Source organism: Nomascus leucogenys, chromosome 1a, assembly GCF_006542625.1.
Source record: "Nomascus leucogenys isolate Asia chromosome 1a, Asia_NLE_v1, whole genome shotgun sequence".
Lineage (NCBI taxonomy): Eukaryota > Metazoa > Chordata > Mammalia > Primates > Hylobatidae > Nomascus > Nomascus leucogenys.
The window spans coordinates 21,575,972-21,599,822 of record NC_044381.1 but is presented as its reverse complement, the minus strand read 5'-3'; the positions used below and the strand labels follow the sequence as shown (position 1 = coordinate 21,599,822).

Genomic DNA, 23,851 nt, shown 5'->3' with positions numbered 1-23,851 from the left:
GCTTCCCTCTTCCCCCGGTTTTGCCATAATCTGCAATAATCAGATTTCATATAAATCATCTAATAGAATCACAGAACTTTATTTTTAAAAGGTAGCTGAAAGGAAAAGTAAAATAAACATTAAAACCAAGGGTTATTTTTCTAAAATGCTTTTATTTACTTTTAATTCCAAACACTCACAAAATATAAACACTGGTCCCCTACATAATTGCAAAGGATTAGAATTAAGATATAGGCAGTAGTATTTCTTTAAATAATAAATTGATATTTATTCTGAATAATGACAGTTAAGCATTGATGAAGTAAAGCAAATTCCTAGACATTACTCCCTAACAATTACGCTGGGCTGTGGGGGAAAACATGGCAGTTTCTTTCAGAAATACATCGAAATATCTGAGTATTCAGTTGGGTCAGCTATTTTGGTGGCCTTTAAAAGCAACTTACATTACTTATGATCAAAAAAATTATTTCTAAACAAACAACCAACTTCTTAAACATATCATGAAGGGAGAAAACACTAAAACATAAAGAAGAGGACGTGGGAACCTACCTCATGTACAAGAGCAAGTGAAGTCTGCTTGAAACTTCGCCCTCTACTGGCCATCAGTCTATTCAATGGTTTTCCATCTTTACTCTGATACATGGAAACATCATAGCAAAATAACATACCACCTTTAAAAAAAAATTATATAGACTTTATTTTATTTTTATTTTTATTTTTGTTTAAGACAGAATCTCGCTCTGTTGCCTAGGCTGGAGTGCAGTGGTGCAATCTCAGCTCACTGCAACCTCCAACTCCTGGGTTCAAGCGATTCTTCTGCCTCAGCCTCCCGAGTAGCTGGGACTACAAGCGCATGCCACCACGCCCGGCTAATTTTTGTAAGTTTAGTGGAGATGGGGTTTCACCATATTGGCCAGGCTGGTCTCTGGCTCCTGACCTCATGATCCGCCTGCCTTGCCCTCCCACAGTGCTGGGATTACAGGTATGAGCCACTGCGCCCAGCTTACAAAGACATTTCTTATGAAAAAACTTTACTAATTAGATTCTCAGTAACTGATAATCAATTTGGATAGAGATATTTATAAATAAAAGCTAATTTGTTAAGCAAATTATGATTTTTGACCATTATATATAAGGAATAAAAAAACACAAGAGATCTAAAAAGCTAATATTTAAAATATTATTGGGACAGACGCGTTGGCTCACACCTGTAATCCCAGCACTTTGGGAGGCCAAGGTAGGCAGATCACTTGAGGTCAGGAGTTTGAGACCAGCCGGGTCAACATGGTGAAACCCCATCTCTACTAAAAATGCAAAAATTAGCCAGGCATGGTGGCGAATACCTGAAATCCCAGCTACCTGGGAGGCTGAAGCAGGAGAACCACTTGAACTAGGAGGTGGAGGTTGCAGTGAACTGAGATTGTGCCACTGTACTCCAGCCTGGGCAACCAAGAGAAACTCTGTCTCAAAAATATAAACGTAATATAATATAGTATATTACTTATTGACTCGTAGCTTTTTAGTTAAGATCATGTGTAAAATATTATTTACAATTTACTTATGAGTAAATAAGTATAAGTATAAATAAATGAACAAATTTGCAAGTCTTGACTTTGTGAACTGTTTAGTCCTAGAGAGTCTATTAAGTTTTTTAAAAATTTTAATTAAAGAGAAATACCTGCACATATTAATCTTCATGAACACATGATAACATGGGTCCCTTTAGTTTATACTCACAAGTGGACAAGTTTCCCTCATTCCTGTATTCACATACACTCACTCGCCCTCTTCTCCCTGCCCTTTCCACAATGGTCAGTTAAGCTCTCAGCTGAACCTCCAGCTTATTTATGTTTTTTATTACACTGAGTTTTATTATCTTTATTATTTCTTCCCTTATCCTTTAAGTTTGATTTGCTGTTCTTTTCCAAGCTTCTTGAGATGGAAGTTTAAATACTGATTATTTTCCTTTCTTTTCTAAAATATACATTGAAAATGTGAATTTCCCTAGAAGGGAAACAGTGTTTAGAAATACTATTTTAGCTGCAACCTACAGGTTGTTATATGGCTTATCTTCATTATCATTCACTTCAAACTATCTTCTAATTTCCATTGATTCTTTTCTCTGATCCATCCATTACTTATAAGTATACTGTTCAATTTTCAGCCAACTGGAGATATCATGGTAATCATTTTTGTTATTTATTTCTAGCTTAATCCCATAGTCATCAGAGGACAGACTCTAAATGACTTCAATATCTTGAAATTTATTGAAGTTTGTGGTCCAGCGTATGGTCATTTTGGTAAATTTTCCATGTACAGTTAAAAAATACATAAATTCTATCACTATAAGGTACAATGTTCTACATGTCAATATAGTAGTTTGTTCATAGATTGTTCAGATATTTTGTAATCTTATCGATTTTCTTGTCTCCGTGCTCTGCCAGCTACTGAAAAGGATATTTTAAAGTTTCCATTATTATTGTGGGTTTGTCTATTTCCTCTTTCAGTTCTACTCATTTTTGTCATATATTTCAAAAGTATGTTATTTCATGTAGGCCAATCAGAATTGATATTTTCCAAACAGAGTGACTGCTTTATCTCCATAAAATATTCCCTTCATTTCCAGCTTCTTCCTTTGTCCTATGTCTAGTGCAGTATATGAAAGAACTACAGAAGTACTAAATGATGTTATTGTTAATCAAAGAGTAGTTTTCCTCTCTCCTCTGTTAGGCAGACTGGGTGAAGGACTGATTACCTCAACCTAATCAGGAATTGATCTGGGTTAGGATTGCTTATAACTTTTGAAATTTGAGTCCAGTTCTGGTTCACTCCTTTGCCAGGGTATATCTCCCACAACACCCCCCACTAATTGGCAGTCTAATGAGTCTTTAATTCCTCAATCTGAAAAAATTATGAGACTTAGGTCTGCCCTCAGAAATTTTCAGCTTAGCTCTTTAGCTTTCCATCCCATAAAGCTTCAAAATGTCGCAAATAACTTGAGATAAACTGGCCATGTGCTCAAGGTCACTCAAGTTCTGAGTTGTGTCACTCTGGCTCCACATGATTGCCAAGATGTCTGTTGGTTTCTCCATCTCCTCACCAGCTTCTCACTAAAGTTGAGGCTGAATGCTTAGATTCCAGCTGTGGCCAGAATTAACAAGTTCACCCAGGTGAGAGCAGTTGCAGATCTTCAGTATCAATTCACCATTCTCTCTTGGGCTTTTACCTCTTGCATGCTGTTTTTTCAAGCCCATTCTCCTAGCTCGTCTTTGTTTCCTAAGCATCAGAAGACTAAAAGGGATTTCACTTTGCCTTTCAGAAGCTTTCAGCCTAGCTCTTTAGCTCTTGGTGCAAATTCAAAATTCAGCAAATGTCCTATGAGAAAGATCTCTAATTTGTCGCCCTAGTCCCAGGCAATCACTAAAAGCTCCTCTTGTTTCTCTTTCTTCCAACAGGCCATGCCTCTGGGCTAAGTGGGTATCCCCCACGGTGGGGAGAAAACAGTTCTAAAATGTTCTGCTGACTCTGAAACTTAAATCCATCTATTTGTCTTTGCTTCTACAGTTCTGTGATGTCTTTTAAAATGCGATTATTTTTGTAATTTATCCAGATGTTAGTAGCAGCAGCAACACCCTGCCATGGCCCATGGAAATGGAAGTTAAATCATTACATGAAAAACCTGTATTTTTGATACTATGTACTACCCTTACCTGCAAGGCCAGGTTTCAATCCTGGTTGCTTGTTTGTTTCATACATTTTCAATATAAAATTGGGGATTCCTGCTATAGTCTTTCCTTGGTCTGAGCGGGCACCTCCTTTTAATGCAGAGTGATATATCCCACGAGGCATATTCACCATTTCTTGCTTCACAAGTGATGTAAAAAATTCCTCCAAAGCTAAAAGAGGATAAAAGGAGACCAAAAGTAGAGTAAATACAATAAGCTAGAAGAGAAACATTCGTCTTAACTCATATACAAACAACTAAGCTACATTTCTGGCCAAACCTTACATGGTAAAAAGAGAACTCTTGATTCTTACCCCTTTCTTAGTCTTCCTCCAAATTAGAACATGGCACCAAGTTGCTCAAGCTTAATTCCTCTCTTTTCCTCACTTCTTACATGTAATCCATTAGCAAGTCCTTCTGATTTCACCTTCAAAATCTATCCCAAATCCATCAATTTCTCTCCATTTTTCACTGCTATTTATCTGCTTATTATCTTTTCTCCTCCTCATACAAACTAATGTAAAAACTAGTTTATTGAATTCTTTTCCTCTTGACCACCCCCTATAAACCTTCCTCTGCCCAGAGGCCAGAATTTTGTCATTCCTGTCCCTAACACCTTCCAGTTGCTTTTCACTGTACATAAAATAAAATCACAACTTCTGACCATAATCAAGACCTTTTATGATCTAGCCCTGACTCCCCCTCAGAGTTAATGTCTAATACCCTACCTCCTTGCTATGTTGAAGTCACACTTCCATATGGCCTCTTTCCATTCCTCAAAAACATAAAGTTGATATTTAAGTCAGTGCCACTGCATTTGCTATCCCTTCCACCTGGAACATATCAGTTCCACATTTTCATGAGAATGGCTCCTTCTTATCATTTAAGTGTTTTCAGAAAAACCTCTTTCATAACTATCTATACTTAGCAATATTAGGACAATTATTTTAAAATGAGATATTTGTCTACTATCTTTGCTCGTGTTCCTTCTAATTAAGCCCAAGATCTTTATTGTTTGACATTTTACTTATTATATAATAACACAGAAATATGATATCAGAAGACAACGGGATGTACAAACAAAATATTTGATAAGACTATAGGTTCATATTCAAATGTGATTTTCCTAAGGACCACTAGAGGTTGCCCAATACAGAAACAAACAAAAAAACAAAAAACATTAAAGCTAAACAAATCATATGGAGTGGAAAATGAAAAAAGAAAACCACGGCATGTGGCTCTTATAGAAACAAAAAGCAAGGGTCCACCTAACTGGAATTTCATTCTGAAGAGATCTATCTAAAAGTCTCCTTTAAATGACTATGATTAAATTAAAGGCAGCAAGAGCTCACTGGACCATCTGTTATATACCCAGTTCTGACAGGACCCTCCTAGATGCAATCAAGATTCTCCATTCAAAGCTCAAAAACATCAGTATGAGATGTTTTCCATTTACTCCTTCTTATCTATCCTCTATCCTTCTCAACCCTGCTCTGTGCTCTGGAAAAAACAGTCTTTAAAGAAAGGCACTAAGAGGCTCCCATGTCCTCTGGCTTCTGGTTGGTTTCAACCACTGGAGTCACTGGCAGGACATCAAAGGGTGAAAACAGTGAAGTCAGGAGATGTATTCCCCAGACACAGGACTTCTTGCAGGATTGCTACAAGTTGCCTGCATTCCTCTTCTGAAAGTCTTGGCTCCCCTTAGGCACCCCTATTTATAATACAGATACTCTCTCTTCTTCCTCCCCTTATCTCTGTAGGCCAGAGACATTAAGCACTCTGAGATGGTTTACCATCTCTTGTGAGTTTCCCTTAACCTTGACAACACAACTGTAAATAGGTTCTTTATTAAACTCTCTCCAATTACTCAATCTGAATGTATCCCCCACCCTTTCTTGTTGTAACAGTGATCAATATATCATTTACACAAAAAAAGATGAGTAATATCTGATTGCAGGCCATGTACCCCAATTTCTGCATACACATACACAGGGACTGCTTCAAAGTGGGTATAATTATAGACTTTACAGAATGCAGCTATGAATCATCTGTTTGTGAGGGTAGAGGCACTATGATGAAAGAAAGTAATTTCATCCTTTCTCAGAAGGGATCCTATTCTGGCAAAAGGTGAAACATGTCAAGGGGCAGAACATATCTGCACATAGACTAACCCAGCAATGGAAGTTTTCTACTTACCAAGCTCTACAGTGAACTACAGATGTTTAACTAACACCAGCCCAGGGATTAATTTAAATGAGGATAAGATGCCAGGAGGCTAAGTGTAGCTGATGTACAGAGCTTGATCTTCCCGTAAATACTAAGTTAGCAACTAGAATTTTTCCCGTTGCTTTTGAGCTTTCCCCAATCTCTTTCTTACCAATGACCAGATGGGAATTTAAAAAGAAGCTGAAAATTCATAGGACACAAAGTGTCAGATGTAAATTCTCAAAACAACCCAAATGTCCTCAACAGCTGAATGGATCAACAAACTGCGTTACATTCACACAATGGAATGCCAGTCAGCAATAAAAAAGAAAAAACAATTGATACAGGTAACTATTTGGAATAAATATAAAAAACTAGTGCTAATAATAATCCCAAAAGACACAATCCCACACACCATAATCCCAAATGCTGAAATTCTGGAAGATCAAAATCCCTTAAGTCTAAACTTCCTAACATCTAAAATCTCCAAAATCACAATCCCAAAAGGTTAAAATCCCAAATATTGAAATCCTGAAAGCCTAATCCTGGGGAAGAAATTAGTGCATTTTCAGTTGTACACAGGATAGTTGCATGTGTTAGGCAGAACTATTACCTTGTTACTATCTTTATTTGGAAGTTAAGGAGATGTGAATGGGTGCCAGTTGATGAGGGGTGAACTTGTGAACTTAAGTGTCAACTTGGCTGGCTTAAGGAATACCTAGAAACCTGGTAAAGCATTATTTGGGGTTGAGGGTTGTGAGGGTATTTCCAGAGGAGATTAGTATGTGAGTCTGAGTAGCGTATGGGGGAGATCTGCCCTCAATGTTGATGGGCGCCATCCAATTGTCCAGAGACCCAGAGAGAACAAATACAGAAGGTGAACTGCTCTCTCTATGAGAGCTGGGACAGGCTTCTGCTGCTGCTTTTGGACATCAGAACCCCAGGCTCACCAGCCTTTAAACTACAGGACTTTCACCAACAGCCCCCTGGGTCCTGAGGCTTTTGGCCTCAGATTGAGAGTTACACCACCCACTTCCCAGGTTCTCAGACCTTCGGACTTGAATGGAGCCACACTACCAGAATCCCAGTCTCCAGCTTGCAGACAGTCTGTCACACAACTTAGCCACCATAATCATGTAAGCCAATTATCCTAATCAATCCCCTCTCATATATCTATATACATATTCTATTGATTCTGTCTTTCAGAAGAAATGTGACTAAAATAGATTTGGTATTGGAGAAGCCAAATACCATTCCTTCTTACTATATTCCTTACAACAGAGTGGAAGAGATATGCGAAATTGTTCTCTCACAAAAAGGTTGTGACAAGTTATGTGTACAAGGCTACTTAATGGTGAAAGAAGTTCAAAAGCTAATTATTATTGATGCTGCAAAAGCAGAAAATTGCTTATTTCCAATGGCCGAGCAACAACCAGACTTCCAAATGGAGAATATACACTCACCAAATTTGTAGACCACAACCACTCTCCAAATACAAGTGCAGTTCACATTTTGAAGATCACAGAAATGAAAACGCAGGCAAAAAACACAAGAAATCTCCCCTGCCAAATTATTCAATCATGTACAACTTCCGCCCCTTCACATATAGTGCCAATTTGCTATGCTATGTATTTCATTTTTGCATCTTTTCCAATACTGGAAGTACAAATTGTATAAAGACTTCTAAAGAGTTCTAATTGGTTTTATGCATTTTTTTTTTTTTTACAAATCTGACTCCACAAAAGTGCATTATCACGACACTGACTTTGTGTGTATTGTGTATGTACGTAAAAATGTTGAAACTTCCTCAATAAGTAGAGATGTCATTTTTGTATATCTGCATTTGTGAAACATAAAATATCTCGAGATCTCAATTCTTTGAGTGATTGCATAAAGAGTGGTAACCCGTTGGGGTTTTAGTTTGTTTTTTGTTTTTTTGAGATGGAGTCTGTCTCTGCTGCCCAGGTTGGAGTGCAGTGGTGCGATTTCAGCTCACTGCAACCTCTGCCCCAGGTTCAAGCGATTCTCCTGTCTCAGCCTCCCAAGTAGCTGGAATTACAGGTGTCTGCCACTATGCCCAGCTAAATTTTGTACTTTTGGTAGAGGCAGGGTTTCACCATGTTGGCCAGGCTGGTCTCGAGCTCGGGGTTTTCGACTGATTTTGTCAAAAGACTTCAGTTGTGCATCAGAGTATTTCCGGTGACTGCAGTTACAAAGCTGGGAGCCAACAATCACCAGTCACAGTGATAAGCATTTATACATACTGTTTTGAGGGCTATTTATGAATACAGTTCATCTGCTCATAATTGTTATATTGTGGCTGTTGTTAGTACACCTGTTTATGATTGCAAAAATATGTAAATTACTTTGCCTATTTTATTGTGTAAAGTGATCTATGAAGTGCTCTGTTGTATTTTTATGTTTCTCAAGTAAGTTGCCTTTTAAAATGTAAATATACATCTTTTAAATAACTTTTTTTTTTCTCTTTTTTTTTTTTTTATTATACTTTAGGGTTTTAGGGTACATGTGCACAATGTGCAGGTTTGTTACATATGTATCCATGTGCCATGTTGATTTGCTGCACCCATTAACTCGTCATTTAGCATTAGGTGTTATTTTTTCTAGAATTATATTTTTGAGATTTCAGAATTGTGATTTTGAGGATTTTAGACTTTAGGTATTTTAATCTTTCAGGATTTCGGCAATTACAATTATGGTGTTCGGGATTTGGTCTTTCAGGGTGATGGCCCAAACCCCTCAAGGACACTTGAGGGGGAAAGAAATAGCTAATCCCATAAGTTTACATACTGGGGGAAAAAACCCTATAAAATTCAAATCGGTCTATAGTTTAAGTTAGTAATATCATGCCAATGTCAATTTTCTGGTTTTAATATCATACTACGGTTATGTGAGATGTGATCAAGTAGAGCACCAGGTCAAAAAAGGTACACAGAACTCTCTAAACCGTTTTTGCAACTTCTTGCAAGTCTAAAATTATTTCAAAACTATTTTTTAATAATCAATAGCAGAAACATCTCTATTTAAATAACGCAAATTCCTGGATTCACTTTACAGCTGCTTTAGTGTTCATTTGAAAGGAATTAAAAGGAGAAAGGGGCAGAATTCACTTAAATTCAGCACAACTCACTTTTTTTTTTTTTTTTTTTGAGACGGAGTCTTGCTCTTTCGCCCAGGCTGGAGTGCAGGGGCGCAATCTCGGCTCACTGCAAGCTCCGCCTCCTGGGTTCACGCCATTCTCCTGCCTCAGCCTCTCCGAGTAGCTGGGACTACAGGCGCCCGCCACCACGCCCGGCTAATTTTTTGTATTTTTTAGTAGAGACGGGGTTTCACCGTGGTCTCGATCTCCTGACCTTGTGATCCGCCCGCCTCGGCCTCCCCAAGTGCTGGGATTACAAGCGTGAGCCGCCGTGCCCGGCCACAACACACTTTTCTGTAGCATTTGGTGACTAATATATATCATTCATCCTGTGCATTTTAGGGTATATATTCCTAAGGCTGGTGCCTTTTTCCTGGTTCTTTTTCTAGTTCTGTAATAATCAAAGGGACACTTTTTATAGTTCTCTAATAATCAATGAAAAAATGTCCATGGTGACAGTTTGCCAACATAGCATCTAGATCACCCACCTCACTCAAATTACTAAATTTTCTCAAACAAATACAGTTGTTGATCTCAACTCTTCCCCTTCTTTCTCAATCGAAGGCACTGGGAACCACCAAGTACAAACAATGTAGGAGAGCCAGGTAATAGCCACCACAGCACTGCACATTCTGTATTGAGAGGACAAACAACAGCACCCCTTGGCAACAAATATTCCCCCACTTCTCTTTCTAACATCAGAGACTGTGATGGGGAATACATGTACGAGTGAAAAAAAAAAATCATTTAAAAAGCCCCAAAGGACTTTCGACTCTAGGTATTTCAGGTTAAAGAAAGAACTTTGGATAACTGAAGGCTTTTTCCTTCCTTGGACTCATGTTAACTTCAGGGAGGTCTTAGACTCTGAAAAACTAAGAGGTAGGAAGTGGGGAAGAACAGAAGACAGGAAGAGTGAACAAGTTTTTGAGGCTTCTTTCTAGATATCAGGAGAAGAGAAAAGGTGAACTCTTTGTCTAACTTGGCCATTCGGTTTTCTCTAATAAAAGGAGGCAGGGAATTGTAAAAGGAGCTTTGTCCAGAAATAAATAGTACATATTTGGCTGAATTTCCCAGGAATTTCCATGTGGGATGAAACCAGAGGAAAAAACTTCCAAAATTACAGGCTAGTATGATTATGACTGAGAAGATAAAATGACATTTCTTGTTTTCATTGAACTTCATTTCCAGAAATTAAATTTTTATATCCATGAATATTCAAAGTAGATTTGTAACAAAACTAAGCAAGATGTTGTCTAGTATAGAAAAGCTACTTAATCACAATAAATCACTTGGGGAATTTGTAAATAACTTTTTAATGATCAGAAAATAACATTCAAAATAAAATAATGTAAGTTCCTAATCACAGTCCACAATCAAACATATTTTTCAAATGGTATTGTCTACCATTTCTTGGGTAGGGCATATAGTAATAGGGGCAGGTGAGTACTTCTAAACACAATATACATAGAGAATAATTACCACATATAAGCATTAGAATACTTTTTTTTTTTTTTTGAGACACCTAGGCTGTCACCTAGGCTGGAATGCAGTGGCATGATCCCAGCTCCCTGCAACCTCCACCTCCCAGGTTCAAGTGATTCTTGTGCCTCAGCCACCCAAATAGCTGGAACTACAGCATGCACCACCACACCAGGCTAATTTTGTATTTAACTCCTGACCTCAAGCAATCTGTGCCTCAGCCTCCCAAAGTGTTGGGATTACAGGTGTGAACCATCACACCCAGCCTACTTTTTAAAAGATAAAGGCCCTATAAGCTTTACATCAAAGCTGAATGACCATACAATTTGATCCATCTTTTAAAAGCATTAATTTATAGCTCTCAAATAAATATCAGTAACATCTTTGGCATAACTCTATAGAAAGAATAAATGTATAATAATGAAACTACTCAGTAAATCTCTGAATAGTTTAATGATCTTTTCACTTGCCTTATGTAAGAAAGAAGTATTATTTAAATCAATGACCTAGAGTACCAGTGCAAATTCATCTTGTGAAATATATTTAGCCTTTCAAATGAATTTTAATTATCAGCAAACACAGTTGTTTACACTAGTTTTCTTGTTCAATGCTACTCAGATGTAACATTTTTTCATATAATTTAAACACCATACTATCTCAAGCTGTTTCGAGAGAACAGATGGGTGCATTTAACATTCTGGTTAAAAAATAAGCACATAAGTATGTACCTATCACAAAAGAATACAATCAGACAAATTGAATCACTAAAAAATGCTAGCTTCTCTACTACCGAATAGGAGTCACCTGGTAAAACCAAAGGGGAAGTGAGTGACAACAGTTTGAGATAGCAAGAACCAGGAACAGAAAGATCCACATCCTCATCATCTTCATCGTCATCTAACTCTTCAGGAATGGGAATTTCTGGTCTTATCTGAAATGATAAGTGGAAAGATCATAGAGAGGATAATAATAAAACATTATGCAAAATCTTTTCTATGTCCTTTTTTGTGACAAGATTTTAAAATTTTGTTAGACTCCATCACTTTATAACATAAAAGACCATTGAAATTAATTTTTTTAAATCTATTCATTTTTTAGATTAACTAAATGGTCATGACTCTAGTCATCTTATTAGATACAATCTCAGATCTGTATAAAAAGCTAATGTTAATACAGTAAATCACTGTAAGCCAGTATAAGCAATGATTATTACAGAAAACTAATTAAAATTCTAAACCATCCAAAAATAAAATGCAAACACTGACATACATACTCGATATATTTAACTTCTATAGCTCATAGTTAGATATTTACCTTGTCTGAACACTTTTTAAAAAATTTGTGATTCTAGTCATACTTCCATGACAGAGCTTAAAATCTTCCAGTAAAATATACAGTAGAGCTTAGGGAACAACAGAATGCTTTAGTTGACTTTTTTTTTTTAAAGACTTGGCAGTTTGTTGCTATGGAATACAAAAACACTAAAATCTGTAATTGGTAGCTGTACATTATTGTGTCTAATTTGCATTTTGAAGATTTTTGTGGTTGCTCTTTGATTAGTTAGGTTTGTTTGAACCAAAAATTAAAAATGTAAAAAGATTTCCACATTGTTTTCACCAGATATAACTGTTAAGCAATTAATTAAATTTTTAATACCTTCAATGACACTCTATCATAATGTCCACATGGAGATAATTAAGCATTAGGGGAGGAAATCAAAATATATAAAAGTGGTTTCTATAACCATAAAGTGCCAGAATCCAGTCATTACCATTAGCCTGTCTCCCAGAGTTATTTTTAGAAATAATTAACAATTCCTGCAGACTGCCTTCTTCATAGGTCCCCAAAGCACTGTTCCATTGAGGAACTGCACTGACTCAGGATTCTTGCAGGGGGTAAAAGAAACAGAAAAGAAATGCTTCTCTTCAGAATAATAATCTCAACTGCAATGACGCCTTTCAACCACAACTAGTGTTCTCTTCACTAGTGAGGTAGAAGTGAAAGAAACCTGACTACCCGAGCACTGTCCAAGACAAGATTTAATTCAGATTCAATATTAAGTACCTAGTTCTCAGAGGGCGGAATCAGCCATACTTACAGAGATAACTATCAAGTATACTCTAGATAGGGTATGAAAGCATCTGTCGAAATCACGCATATCAGAGAAACTCTGGCATGTTCGCGAACCTTTTGATTCTGACCAGCAGGGTTTTTCAAGTGTCTGGTCTGTGTGCATACTCACAGTCTTCCAGGTTTACTCTCATCAAGAGTTGTCTTAAAGATTCTAAACAATCCTAGTGGCCTAAAAAGTCCTGAGAAAGAAGTTGGTTCTGAGTCCTTCTGCCTTGCTTCCTGACATTTTACACATCATAGTAATGTGGGAAAACAGAAAAATAGAGTTACTATATGGCCTAGGAGTTTCACTCCTAGGTATATAACCAAGAGAAATGAAAATATATGATCACACAAAAGCTTGCATACAAATGTTCATAGAAGTATTACTTATAATAGCCTCAAAATGGATGCAGCCCAAACGTTCATCAATTGATGGAATATATAAACAAAACATAGTATAAATCCATACCATGAAATATTATCCAGCCATAAAAAGGAATAAAGTACAAATACATGCTACACATGAAAGAATCTTGAAAACACTATGCTAAGTGAAGAAAGCCCATCACAAAAGACCACATCCTGTATGCTTCCATTTATAGGAAAGGTCCAGAATAAGCAAACTTACAGAGGCAGAAGGCAGATTAGTGGTTGCTTAGGTCTTGGAGAGGGAATGGAGTAATGGAGACTGACTGCTAAGAGAGTTTCTTTTAGGGGGGAAAATGTTCTAAAATTAGATTGTGGTTGCTCTGTGATTAGTTGCACAATTGTTTCAATATACTAAAACCACTAAATTGCATACTTTAAAGGGTAAGTTGTACAGTATATGAATCATTTGTCAATAAAGCAAGCAAGCAAGAAAGAAAGAAGAAAAGAAAAAAAGGAAAAGAAAAGAAAAAGGAAGGAAAGGAAGGAAGGAGCTAGGGAGGGAGGGAGGGAGAGAGGGAGGAAGGAAGGTATGTAGGCATGCAGAGGAAGAGGATGGGGAGGGGAAGAGGAGGGGTGTAGAAAGAAAAGAGTAATGGGGGTGGGGAGTCGGGGGAGAGTCACTGCCACCACCAGAGGAACCTTAAAGTGCTGTGCAAACTATGTCAAATGACCAAATGCTTCCAGAATTATTTAGTATAGAAGGGATATGATCATTTCTGTACAACTTTTATCCTAACCTCCTATCTTGTCCTTCTGTGCAGTCAACTTAATTACTTAATACGAGTCACTGCACCTGGGTCATCAATATTTTTAAGAGCCACTAAAGAAAAAGTTACCAGATTGCGGATAAAGCAAACTGACCAACCCATCAATCTTAAATTGTCTAATTTCATATTCACATAACTGTGTGCTATATTAATTTATCTTCTATGCAGTGAATAGCATATGTCTGCATCTCAAATGTGCATAAATTTTAGCATGGAAATTACAAATGTATAATAATTTAAGAATAGATTATATACTATATGTATTTATAATGGTATGATCACTCCTTCAATTTTGTTTTCTAATAGGTGAGCTGATTCTCCCAGACAAATTAGCACTTATTATTTATTACATCTTGGTTCCATTAAATTTCCTTTCTCCTCTGAGCACTTCTTTTTTTTTTTTTTAATTTTTTATTTCCATAGGTTATTTGGGAACAGGTGGTGTTTGGTTACATAAGTAAGTTCTTTACTCCTCTGGTCACTTCTTAAAAGAATTATTTGTTCCACCTTCCCTAGGCTAATACCAGTCTTTCCCCCTGGTTGTGCGCAACAACTTAATAAGGTCAATGCAAGTAAAACTATAGAGAATCAAGAGAACACAGTTGAAAGAACTCCTGTTAAGGTTATAAAATTTTGGCAATAATATTATATTAGCTGCTAAAACACTCAGAAAAAAAAAAAACTGCGTATGTATCTATTAGGTTGGCACAAAAGTAAAAAACTGCAATTACTTTTGTGCCAACCTACTAAAACACACACACACACACACCACCAACAAAAACGACCTGCCTATTATAACCAAGCTTTGTTAAAAAACTTAAATGGAAAGTTAAAAATGATAATTTACTTTGTTTTTTTTTTTTTTTTTTGAGACAGAGTCTCGCTTTGCTGCCTGGGCTGGAGTGCAGTGGCATGATCTCAGCTCACTGCAACCTCCACCTCCAGGGTTCAAGCAATTCTCCTCAATCCAAGCCTCAGCCTCCCGATTAACTGGGATTACAGGCCCCGCACCACCACTCCTGGCTAGTTTTTGTATTTTTAATAGAGACGGGGTTTCACCTTGTTGGCCAGGCTGGTCTCAAACTCCTGACCTCTAGTGATCTGCCTGCCTTGGCCTCCCAAACTGCTGGGCTTACAGGTGTAAGCCACCACACTCAGCTGATAATTTACTTTTAAAACCTGCTTCAAATTGAATATAGATACTCCTTGATTCATGATGGGGGTTATGTCCCAATAAACCCATCGTAGGTTGAAAATGTCAGAAAACAAAAATACATTTAACACACTTAACCTACCAAACATCATAGCTTACCCTAACATACCTTAAGTGTGCTCAGAACACTTATATTAGCCTACAGATGGGCAGAACCATCTGGTAACACAGAACACTATAGAATATCAGTTGTTTACCCTTGTGATTCAGTGTGATTGGGAGCTGCGATCTGATGCTGTTGCCCAGCATCACAAGAGAGTGATTTACCACATATCTTAGCCTAGCCTGAGAAAAGATCAAAATCCAAAATTCGAAGTACCATTTCCACCTAATATGTATCACTTTTGCACCATCATAAAGTTGAAAAATCGTTAAGTCCAACCATCGTAGTTGGGGACCATCTGTACTGGAAAGCGTATCCCACAAAATGCCTCACTGTGGGTTCTGAGCCGGATAACCTTTCAATCAACTTTCTGTGTCTGTAACCTATGGAAATCCAAGAGTTTGTGCATAAACAGAGAATTTTATTTGGAACACGTCAAGTATCTGCATAAATTATTCAGTTAAAAAGAGAAACAGCTTCTGATGAATGCAGTGACATTCACTTTAAATCAAAGCCAAACGGGTTACACCATATTTATACCAACCCTGAATGCATAATAAGTTCTTTTATATTATTTCTAAAATTAACCCTAGAAATCAAGAAAACAAGTTTAATTTTTAAATAGGTGAATGTTTTTTAATGAAATCAAGTCAGAGAGAAAAGTCAGTATCTTCTACCTAAATGTTTATCCATTACTGATTCTTTTAACAAGGAAACTTCTCTATAGTTTTTTTGTTTGTTTTTTTTTGGCGGGGGGAGGTGTGCTAAAGAAGACAGGGGAAGTGTAACTAGCTTTTATAAAAACAGAAAAAATAAAAGCTAAAAAGGAAAAATCATTCCTATCTATCTTTCAACATGAGAATCAACATGTCCTCAAGAAAGTCCCCTGAAATTTTGGAACCAATTTTAGATCTGTGTGCTTTAAGTGATTAACAATGATCCTTTTACAAACCAACAAAATATATGCATTCAGTCAACATCCTCAGCTCTTCAGATAGGACCTAGCACTTAGTATATACCAAATAAATTATTATTAAACCAATGCAAGTATTACATGACCATCACCTCTAATCCCACAGAAATTCTTAATAACGAATGACAAGAAAGATGAGTTCATCAACATGGTATTCAAATTCTTAACTCATATTATTGTATCTCATTCAGCTCTACCATCTATCCAGTACATTACCTTAAATGTACTGTTTCATTCAACCCTAAATCTTTGTTCTGATATCTGCCAATCCTCTCTTTTTGTTCTACCAGTCTAGTAACGTTCAACAAGTTATACAACATAAATTGATGTTCAGCAATCAACAAGAAATATTTCTTAAGTAAATTTAAAGAACATCAGTACTTTAAAAAGCAGCTGAATTACAATTCACAAAGTAGTCACATTTGTAAGGATACCTTATATATATATTTTTTAGCTCTACTTGAAATTCACAATGGGCTCAAAAGTTTATTCCACAGGTTTCCATAGGTAAGAAGAGAGAATATGGACACACTCTCACTGGAAAAATAGGTAACCTTAAGTCTTCTGTGTAAACCAATTGCCCTTAGTGCAGAGTAATGTCTGTCAACAAAGAAGAATCTTAGTTTTTACATTGCAGAAGTCCCACTTGACAGGAACTTCCAAAACATTTGAAAATACATTTTTATAGAAAAATGAGCTGCAGTTTCACATCACTGTTTTATAGTGTCACATCTACAAAACTAAGGTGAAGCACCGACCAGGCTGTATCCTTAGCCTTTGGGAACTTATTTGGGATATGAACACATTGAACACTTTCTGGACTTTTAGTCTTTAGGTGTTCGAACAGCCAAACTGAAATGTAGCAATCAATGAAAAGAAGAAGAATGCATGGTGTGGTCTTAGAAGTAATGATTCTCCATAAAGAGATAGGTCTTCGGTATCAGAAGCTGGGGTCAGAGTGAGGAAGACTCTTTCAAATCACTTATACCGCTCATCTCAACCTCAGTTCAGAATATTCACTGCAGTGAGCTATTGTTACTTTTTGGAGTGGGTCATATCCCAGAAGGGGATTAGGGCAAGAAAAAAAAAAAAGCTGAAAAGCATAGCTACAAAAGGATAAGCCTTATAGCTTTCCTTTATAGCTCTTTCCACTCTGATGCTGAAAACCCGAACATATATAGAAAACCCCAACTCTAAGTACATTTACCATTTATGTTGGAAGACATAAAGAGCTATTTATGGCTATTCAGGGATCAAAGAGTTTAGAAGAGTTAGATTAAGGAAGTAGCTAACATTTGGCTGAGTATAGCACTTATAAACTCTTGCAAACATAATTGGAAATTGAATATCTATCCGAAATCAGAAAAAAAATATAAACATGTCAATATTTTAAAAAGTATAGACTAAATGTCAAGAGTATGCTGGAGTTATTTAATAAAAGCTATTACTCCAGCTGGAATATTTTAGGAACAAAAGGCAAAAATAAGGGTAATTTTTATGCTGTGACTTAAATGAATAATTGCCTATTAAAAAACAAGAATAAAAGGTACCTCTCCAGATGCTGTAGCTAATCTATTGGCAGGTGTTTGCACATGAAATTTACATGTAGCTTTTTTACTTTTTCTTTTCTGTTTTAAAGCAACAATGGGTATTGCTAGTCACCATAATGCAGTCTTAAGTCCCATCTTTTTTAATTGTATGAGTCATAACACATCTTTACTTAAGTTTTCCCATTTGTGATCACTGCATGACAAGCGGTCAATCTATCTTTGTGAGTCCTCAATGACACAGGAAATCCTGCCTGCCTTAGGAATTGGTTTTACAAGAGCCTATTTTCAATCCTTTTTATATTGTGGCTCCAATTCAATTCAGTAAACAGAAGCTTGCCTGGTTCCTACTGGCATCTAATCTCAGTATAAACGCATTCCAGAAGAAAAAGCCAAACCCATTTTAATGCCTGAGGATCCCAAGGAATTCACAACAAACCTTCTTGCCACGTAACCTCAAAGACAGATTCTGAGTAATGTTACACGTAACTTCATCTAACACAATGTCTGCTTGACACTTCAGAGGCATTCAATAAACATCTGTATGCATTTGAATTCATAGTGGCACTAAATAAGAAATCAGATATTTAACCCCTTAATAGGATCTACTAATGTAAAGCTGATTATAATAGGCAGATACTAGAAAAGGTTATATGTTTTTAGTTTAGTCTAAAAACTAAGATAATATCCCACTATGTGTTAACCCTTAAAAGAGAGTGATACTTTCTTCATCCAGTTTTCTGGAGCTAACCTATATAACATTTCATAGATACTAAAAAAAAGCAGATTTTTTCATATGGCATCCCATTCTTTATCACAAATAGAGATCTTTGGCTGCACAGGTGGTATAAAATCTTAGTCTATGAAGGCCATGCTTGGATTAAAGTCCAGGATGGCATACTAGTTAGGCAAAGTAATTCCTATGAGTGACTCAGATCTGGAGCAAGCCATATACCCAGTCACCTTAAGAAGATTTCATTTGCATCACAGGTGTCTTCCATCTGCTTCAAACCTCTACAGTCTTTTACAGATAAACAAATAATGGGTATGAATTTTTATCTTGCATAGACAACAAATCTAGGGTTACATATATATTCATCAGGTAAGGATCTCCTAAGATGAGAGAGAAAAAGTTGTAAACCCTAGCAAATTAAGAAATACCAGTGAGAAAGCAGATATGCCTACCTTTTCAGGCAGATGAAGAATGGTGTGTTCTCCCGCACTAAAGTTGGCCAGGGATCTATATGCAGCATTTGCTACAATTGGGTCCTGGATAGGGTAAAAAAAAAAAAAAAAAAAAAAAAAGCAAGCAAACAAAAAAACGCAACATACATTAAACATCAAATCTGGAGGGGGAAAGAAACTTTCCCTCACCAATCCCAAAGTTCCACAGTCAGTGCTTTGAAAATGGTATTAAAGCTTTGCCTAGCTAAAAGGATATTTACTAGCAATTTCAAAAGAGAGATCGAGAAATTTAATCCTCGTTTCAAAAGAAAATATTGCAAAAAAAAAGTGAAAGGGTCTGTGAAGGGAAGTAAGAACAACTGGAAAAAATTATCAGCATTAAACATTTTTCTGGAGAATATGCCCAATTAAAAATGGGCAAGGAGATCAAAAATACTAAATTTTTATCCTAGTTTGAACATTAAATATAAAGTAACTCATAATTGCTCAAGTCTCCATGAAGTAGTATGATTTAGCAGAAGGAGAATAAGGAGTTACTGTCTGATAGGCCTAGGTTTGGATTCTGATTCTCCACCTATTAATAGGGCAAGTTAGCCTTTTGGAATCTAAGCTAACTCATCCATGAGTTAGGTATAACATCACCAGCAGTCTCTGTATATAATTCTTGATTGGAAACAACATCTAAAACATGGACTGGACTTTTTGTTTGTTTGTTATGCTTGTTGGTGGGGAACGGGCAAAGCAGGAAAGGGGAAAGACCATATAAAAATATAAGATAATATCAACAGTTACTCTTCCCATCTGTCAGATTCACCAAGTATTAAGTGCACTTTATGGTAAAAATTTATTAATGGGCATAAATTGAGCATAATTTTTAAAACCAAAACTTATGAATAATCACACCTTTTTAAAAAATTGGGAACCCATTATTTCAAGGCAGTTGTACTTTTTATCCTAAGAGTCTTATTTTACAAATGTCAAAATTATTTCCTTAGCTTTGTTCTGATTCACTGACAAGCCTTGTGATAGTACCTTGTTTTGAGTATGAGTCCAGAGGAAGCTGAGGACTTGAACTTTAAAATTCTGAAAAGTTAAACAAAAGAATAAATTGTTAAGACCAAGCTAAAACAGAATAAACAATCCAAAGTAGCAAATAATGAAAATTAAGTCATTTTTAAAGTAACACCACCAGAAATTCACTTAATGTGTATTCACCCATCATTCATAAAATGTAAATATTCAGAAACAAACTCATCTTCTAGGCACATGGATATTTTAAACACATTAAGATTTTAAGATAATGAAATTTAGAAACCTAACCATTTTTTTAATTATACTTTTAAGTTTTAGGGTGCATGTGCACAATGTGCAGGTTTGTTACATATGTATACATGTGCCATGTTGGTGTGCTGCACCCATTAACTAGAGAACATGCGGTGTTTGGAAACCTAACCATTTGTTACTCTTTGTCCCTTCATGTACTCACAGAAATGTCACTCTTTCATGTCACTGTTCTAGCCGACCCAGAAGAGAGTTTTCCTTTCTCCAAGTGGCCATACGGCACATGGTACACCTCAGCATCTAGCATGACTAACTTGCTACGAGGTTGTACAATACTTAAGGCAGTGACTGTGTTTTTTTCATTTCAAAGACCTAAACCACAGAGCCCACACAGTTGCCCTTCTAAATCATATTAGGTTCCTCTATACCTCCTTGCCTTTGCATATTCTAGTCCCCAAACATCAATGGGAAGCAACAGTATATTAGTTCTTCCAGTTCCAAGTCCAATAGCACAAATAATTTCCTTGGATTCTTGCTAAGAATGTTTGTCATTTTCTCTACCACACTCTCACTGCCCTTTAATTAACTGTGCTCATCAAATGTTATTATAATTATCATCACTCATACCTATCTCCTTTACCTACCTTTGAGCTTCTAGAAGGCAGGGACTGATAACATGGTATAATGTGAAAACAAAGGATATGAAACTAGAAAGTCCTGGGTTCAGACATCAGCTTTCACTTAGCTTTTTAACTACAGTCTTGGTCAAGTTACTTGCCTAGAACGTAGCAGATACTCAATAAATATTGACAAATAAATAGGCCTCTCAAAACTTTAGTTTCTGTAACTATACAATAAGAAATGATACCTTCCTATCAGAGATTAGAACTAATTGGTATAAACTAGTAAGAGTGCTGGGGATTGAATAGGTACTCAAAAATAGGGTTGACTATATTTATTAGTATCTCTAAGACCTAGTGCAGTTTTAATAAATATATTCTGATTCAACGAATAAGTGAAGCAAGCACTGTGCAAAGCAATTCAGAAAATACACCATAATTAAATCATGGACTCTATTTTCAATAAGCCTATGGTTCAATGGGGAAAATAATATATGCATACATATACCTGTAGTATAAAATAGAATAAATGTTCTTAGAACAGTATAAAGAACTTTGGGAACAAAAGACTCCAGCTTGCAGACAAACTCTCAAAGGATGGGATGAGTTAAAACAATCCTTTTCTTCCTAAAATATATTTTTAAATTAAAGATGAAAAAGAAAGTAATTTTAGATAGAGGGAATAATATGAACAAAGAAAAGAAATAGAAAAGTTTGGAGGAAGATAAGGACACTGTAAGTGGTTTAGTTTTATTGGAGTGCAGGATACAGACCACTAATGAGGTCAGATTCCAGAATGCTTTATGGACTTGGTGTAAACAGGTTGGACTACATTTTAGGGAAACTTAAGGTAATGAAGTTACTAGGGATAGAAATGACTTAAGAAGTACTTTGGGAAAAATTAAATTCAACTTTGGCTCACATCCAAACAAATTCTAAGTAGTTAAAAAACCAATTATCTAAACACACACAGATAAAAGTGGAAGGAGGAAGGAGGGACTCTCCCTTCTACATTTCTTCACTTCTGCTTTTAAGGGGACTATGTTCACTGAAGAGACCCCCCCTAACTGGGCAGGAAGAAATGGAGAGAATGGCCCCAAAGCAGTCTGTCTGAACAACAGATGAACCCTAATATAAGACACCAGAGGAAAAGAATGTAAAATCTGGAAGAAAAAAAAAAATCTGGTCCAAAAGATAATTCACAACCATGGATAAGCCAACACAAAAAACCAACACACAAGCCAATTCGTAAATTAACCTGTAATAAAATCTGATTAACTCAAGGTACAAGCAATACAAAAGGTATATGATTTTAGCCTCTGAAGACAGAAAGTAAATATACCCAATATGGCCTTACATTGGCTTTTAGTCTTAGCTCATTATCAGTAGCCCTGTGGACTCTGACAATATAAGAGCAAGTGCCTGTGAACTGCAGCCATAAGAAAGAATGTTTGTGAACTGTATACTCACAGTCACAAATTTATTCTTTTTTCAAGACCCTAAAAAAAAGGCTACATGTAAGAATAAACTAAAATATCCTGTATTGATTCAATCATTCATTCAACAACTACTTACTACATATAGATTATGCACCAGGTACTGTGATAGGTATTGTATAACCCAATAAGGATAAATTTGATTTTATTCATTGTGCAGCATTTAGAATGAGTTGAAGTATCTTCTAAGCCTGTCTCAGTCAGATGATCTAAAACATATAAGGGACTATTATTGGAATCTGATGGCTGAAGTGGCAGTTTATCAAAGTCTGTGAAGGACTGAATCAAACTAGAAGTTTACCAAGACTACAAGTGAAAATCAACTGCTGTTCTTTGAAGGAAAAGGAAAAATGGTGAGCACGAAAAAAAAAAAAACATGGCTTACAAATGTAGAGGCATAAATGTAATTCACTACCCTCTCATGCATTTCACTCAAAGAAGAGATAATGACGGAAATATTAAGCAGTAATATATGAATCTTATGAAAAATAATCTTCCACCAAGTATTTCAACTCATTACAATGACAAACACTGAGTAATTCACAAAGTTTGGAGAGTCTGTCCTGCCTTTATTAATGTCTTTGTGGCTTATTTTTTAGAACCTAAAACATTAACAAAATGATTTTTAATGGTTGGCTTTATGAATTCTATTATTTTGGAAACACTAGTTTTATGATATTGACTTTAAAATCTTGACAATACTCTCATAATTAAAATTGGTATCCTTTATGTAAATAAGTTTTAGACATAAGATTGATGAGGAGCTATCCTTCTACTCCTCAGAGTCCATAAACATATCAACATGGTCTCAGAACAACAACAACAACAACAACAACAACAACAACAACAAAATATTAGGAACATTTATTCCAAAAGTTTTTATAACACACATCTTTAACAACAACAACAACAAAAGATTAGGAATATTTATTCCAAAAGTTACTATAACACACATCTTTCCAATGAAGAAGCAGGCAATGTGCTGAGCTCCAAATGCATACCTCATATTCAGTTGTATTGACTGTTAAGGAAGGAACTAGAGAAAATAGTTCACTCAGTGTCTTCAGAATGAGAGGTCTTGTGTCACAACTCAGCTTTGGAGAGAGAGCATTCCAAGTGGAGCGAATGCAAACAACCTGTGAAGCAAATAAAAAAGGTCAACACCTAACAAGACTCCAACCTATATAAAGCCATTAATTAAGAGTACTATATTTTATTATAAGGAAACTTAAGAAACAAGACTATGCCTAGAAGATAGGATTTAATAAGGTACCACCCCTCAAATGAAATAACTTAAACCAATGTAAACTGTTGAAGTTGTGCCTGCCTCACACAATTGCTTTTTTACTACTTTGTTTTTAGTTAACCAAGTAAATAACTCTCTCCTAAGCACACAAGCTCTCACTCTCACTGACACACGCAAAATTAACTCCAGATTATCTAGCTATATACATTGTTGAAGAACCAGCCCCTGAAATAAAGCAGGTAAGATAATGCTAGCCCATTTCTAAAGCCAGGTATCCATATTTTTTAGTTTTTCAGCCCTGTTGAAACAAT

The 23,851-nt window shown here is 36.1% G+C and overlaps 1 protein-coding gene across 9 annotated transcripts in view; it reads right to left on the bottom strand.

The window, feature by feature from the left end:
• The window catches only part of FOCAD (focadhesin), a 319,501-nt gene that overhangs the window by 115,861 nt on the left and 179,789 nt on the right, over positions 1 to 23,851 (bottom strand). For all 9 annotated transcript variants that reach the window (XM_030819707.1, XM_030819627.1, XM_030819549.1 and 6 more), the window contains 6 exons: positions 23,296 to 23,430; positions 19,930 to 19,980; positions 18,898 to 18,981; positions 11,370 to 11,496; positions 3,711 to 3,896; positions 550 to 671 (listed from right to left, as the gene is read on the bottom strand). In XM_030819707.1, the coding sequence (XP_030675567.1) occupies positions 550 to 671; positions 3,711 to 3,896; positions 11,370 to 11,496; positions 18,898 to 18,981; positions 19,930 to 19,980; positions 23,296 to 23,430 (705 nt within the window). The remainder of the gene's footprint in view (positions 1 to 549; positions 672 to 3,710; positions 3,897 to 11,369; positions 11,497 to 18,897; positions 18,982 to 19,929; positions 19,981 to 23,295; positions 23,431 to 23,851) is intronic.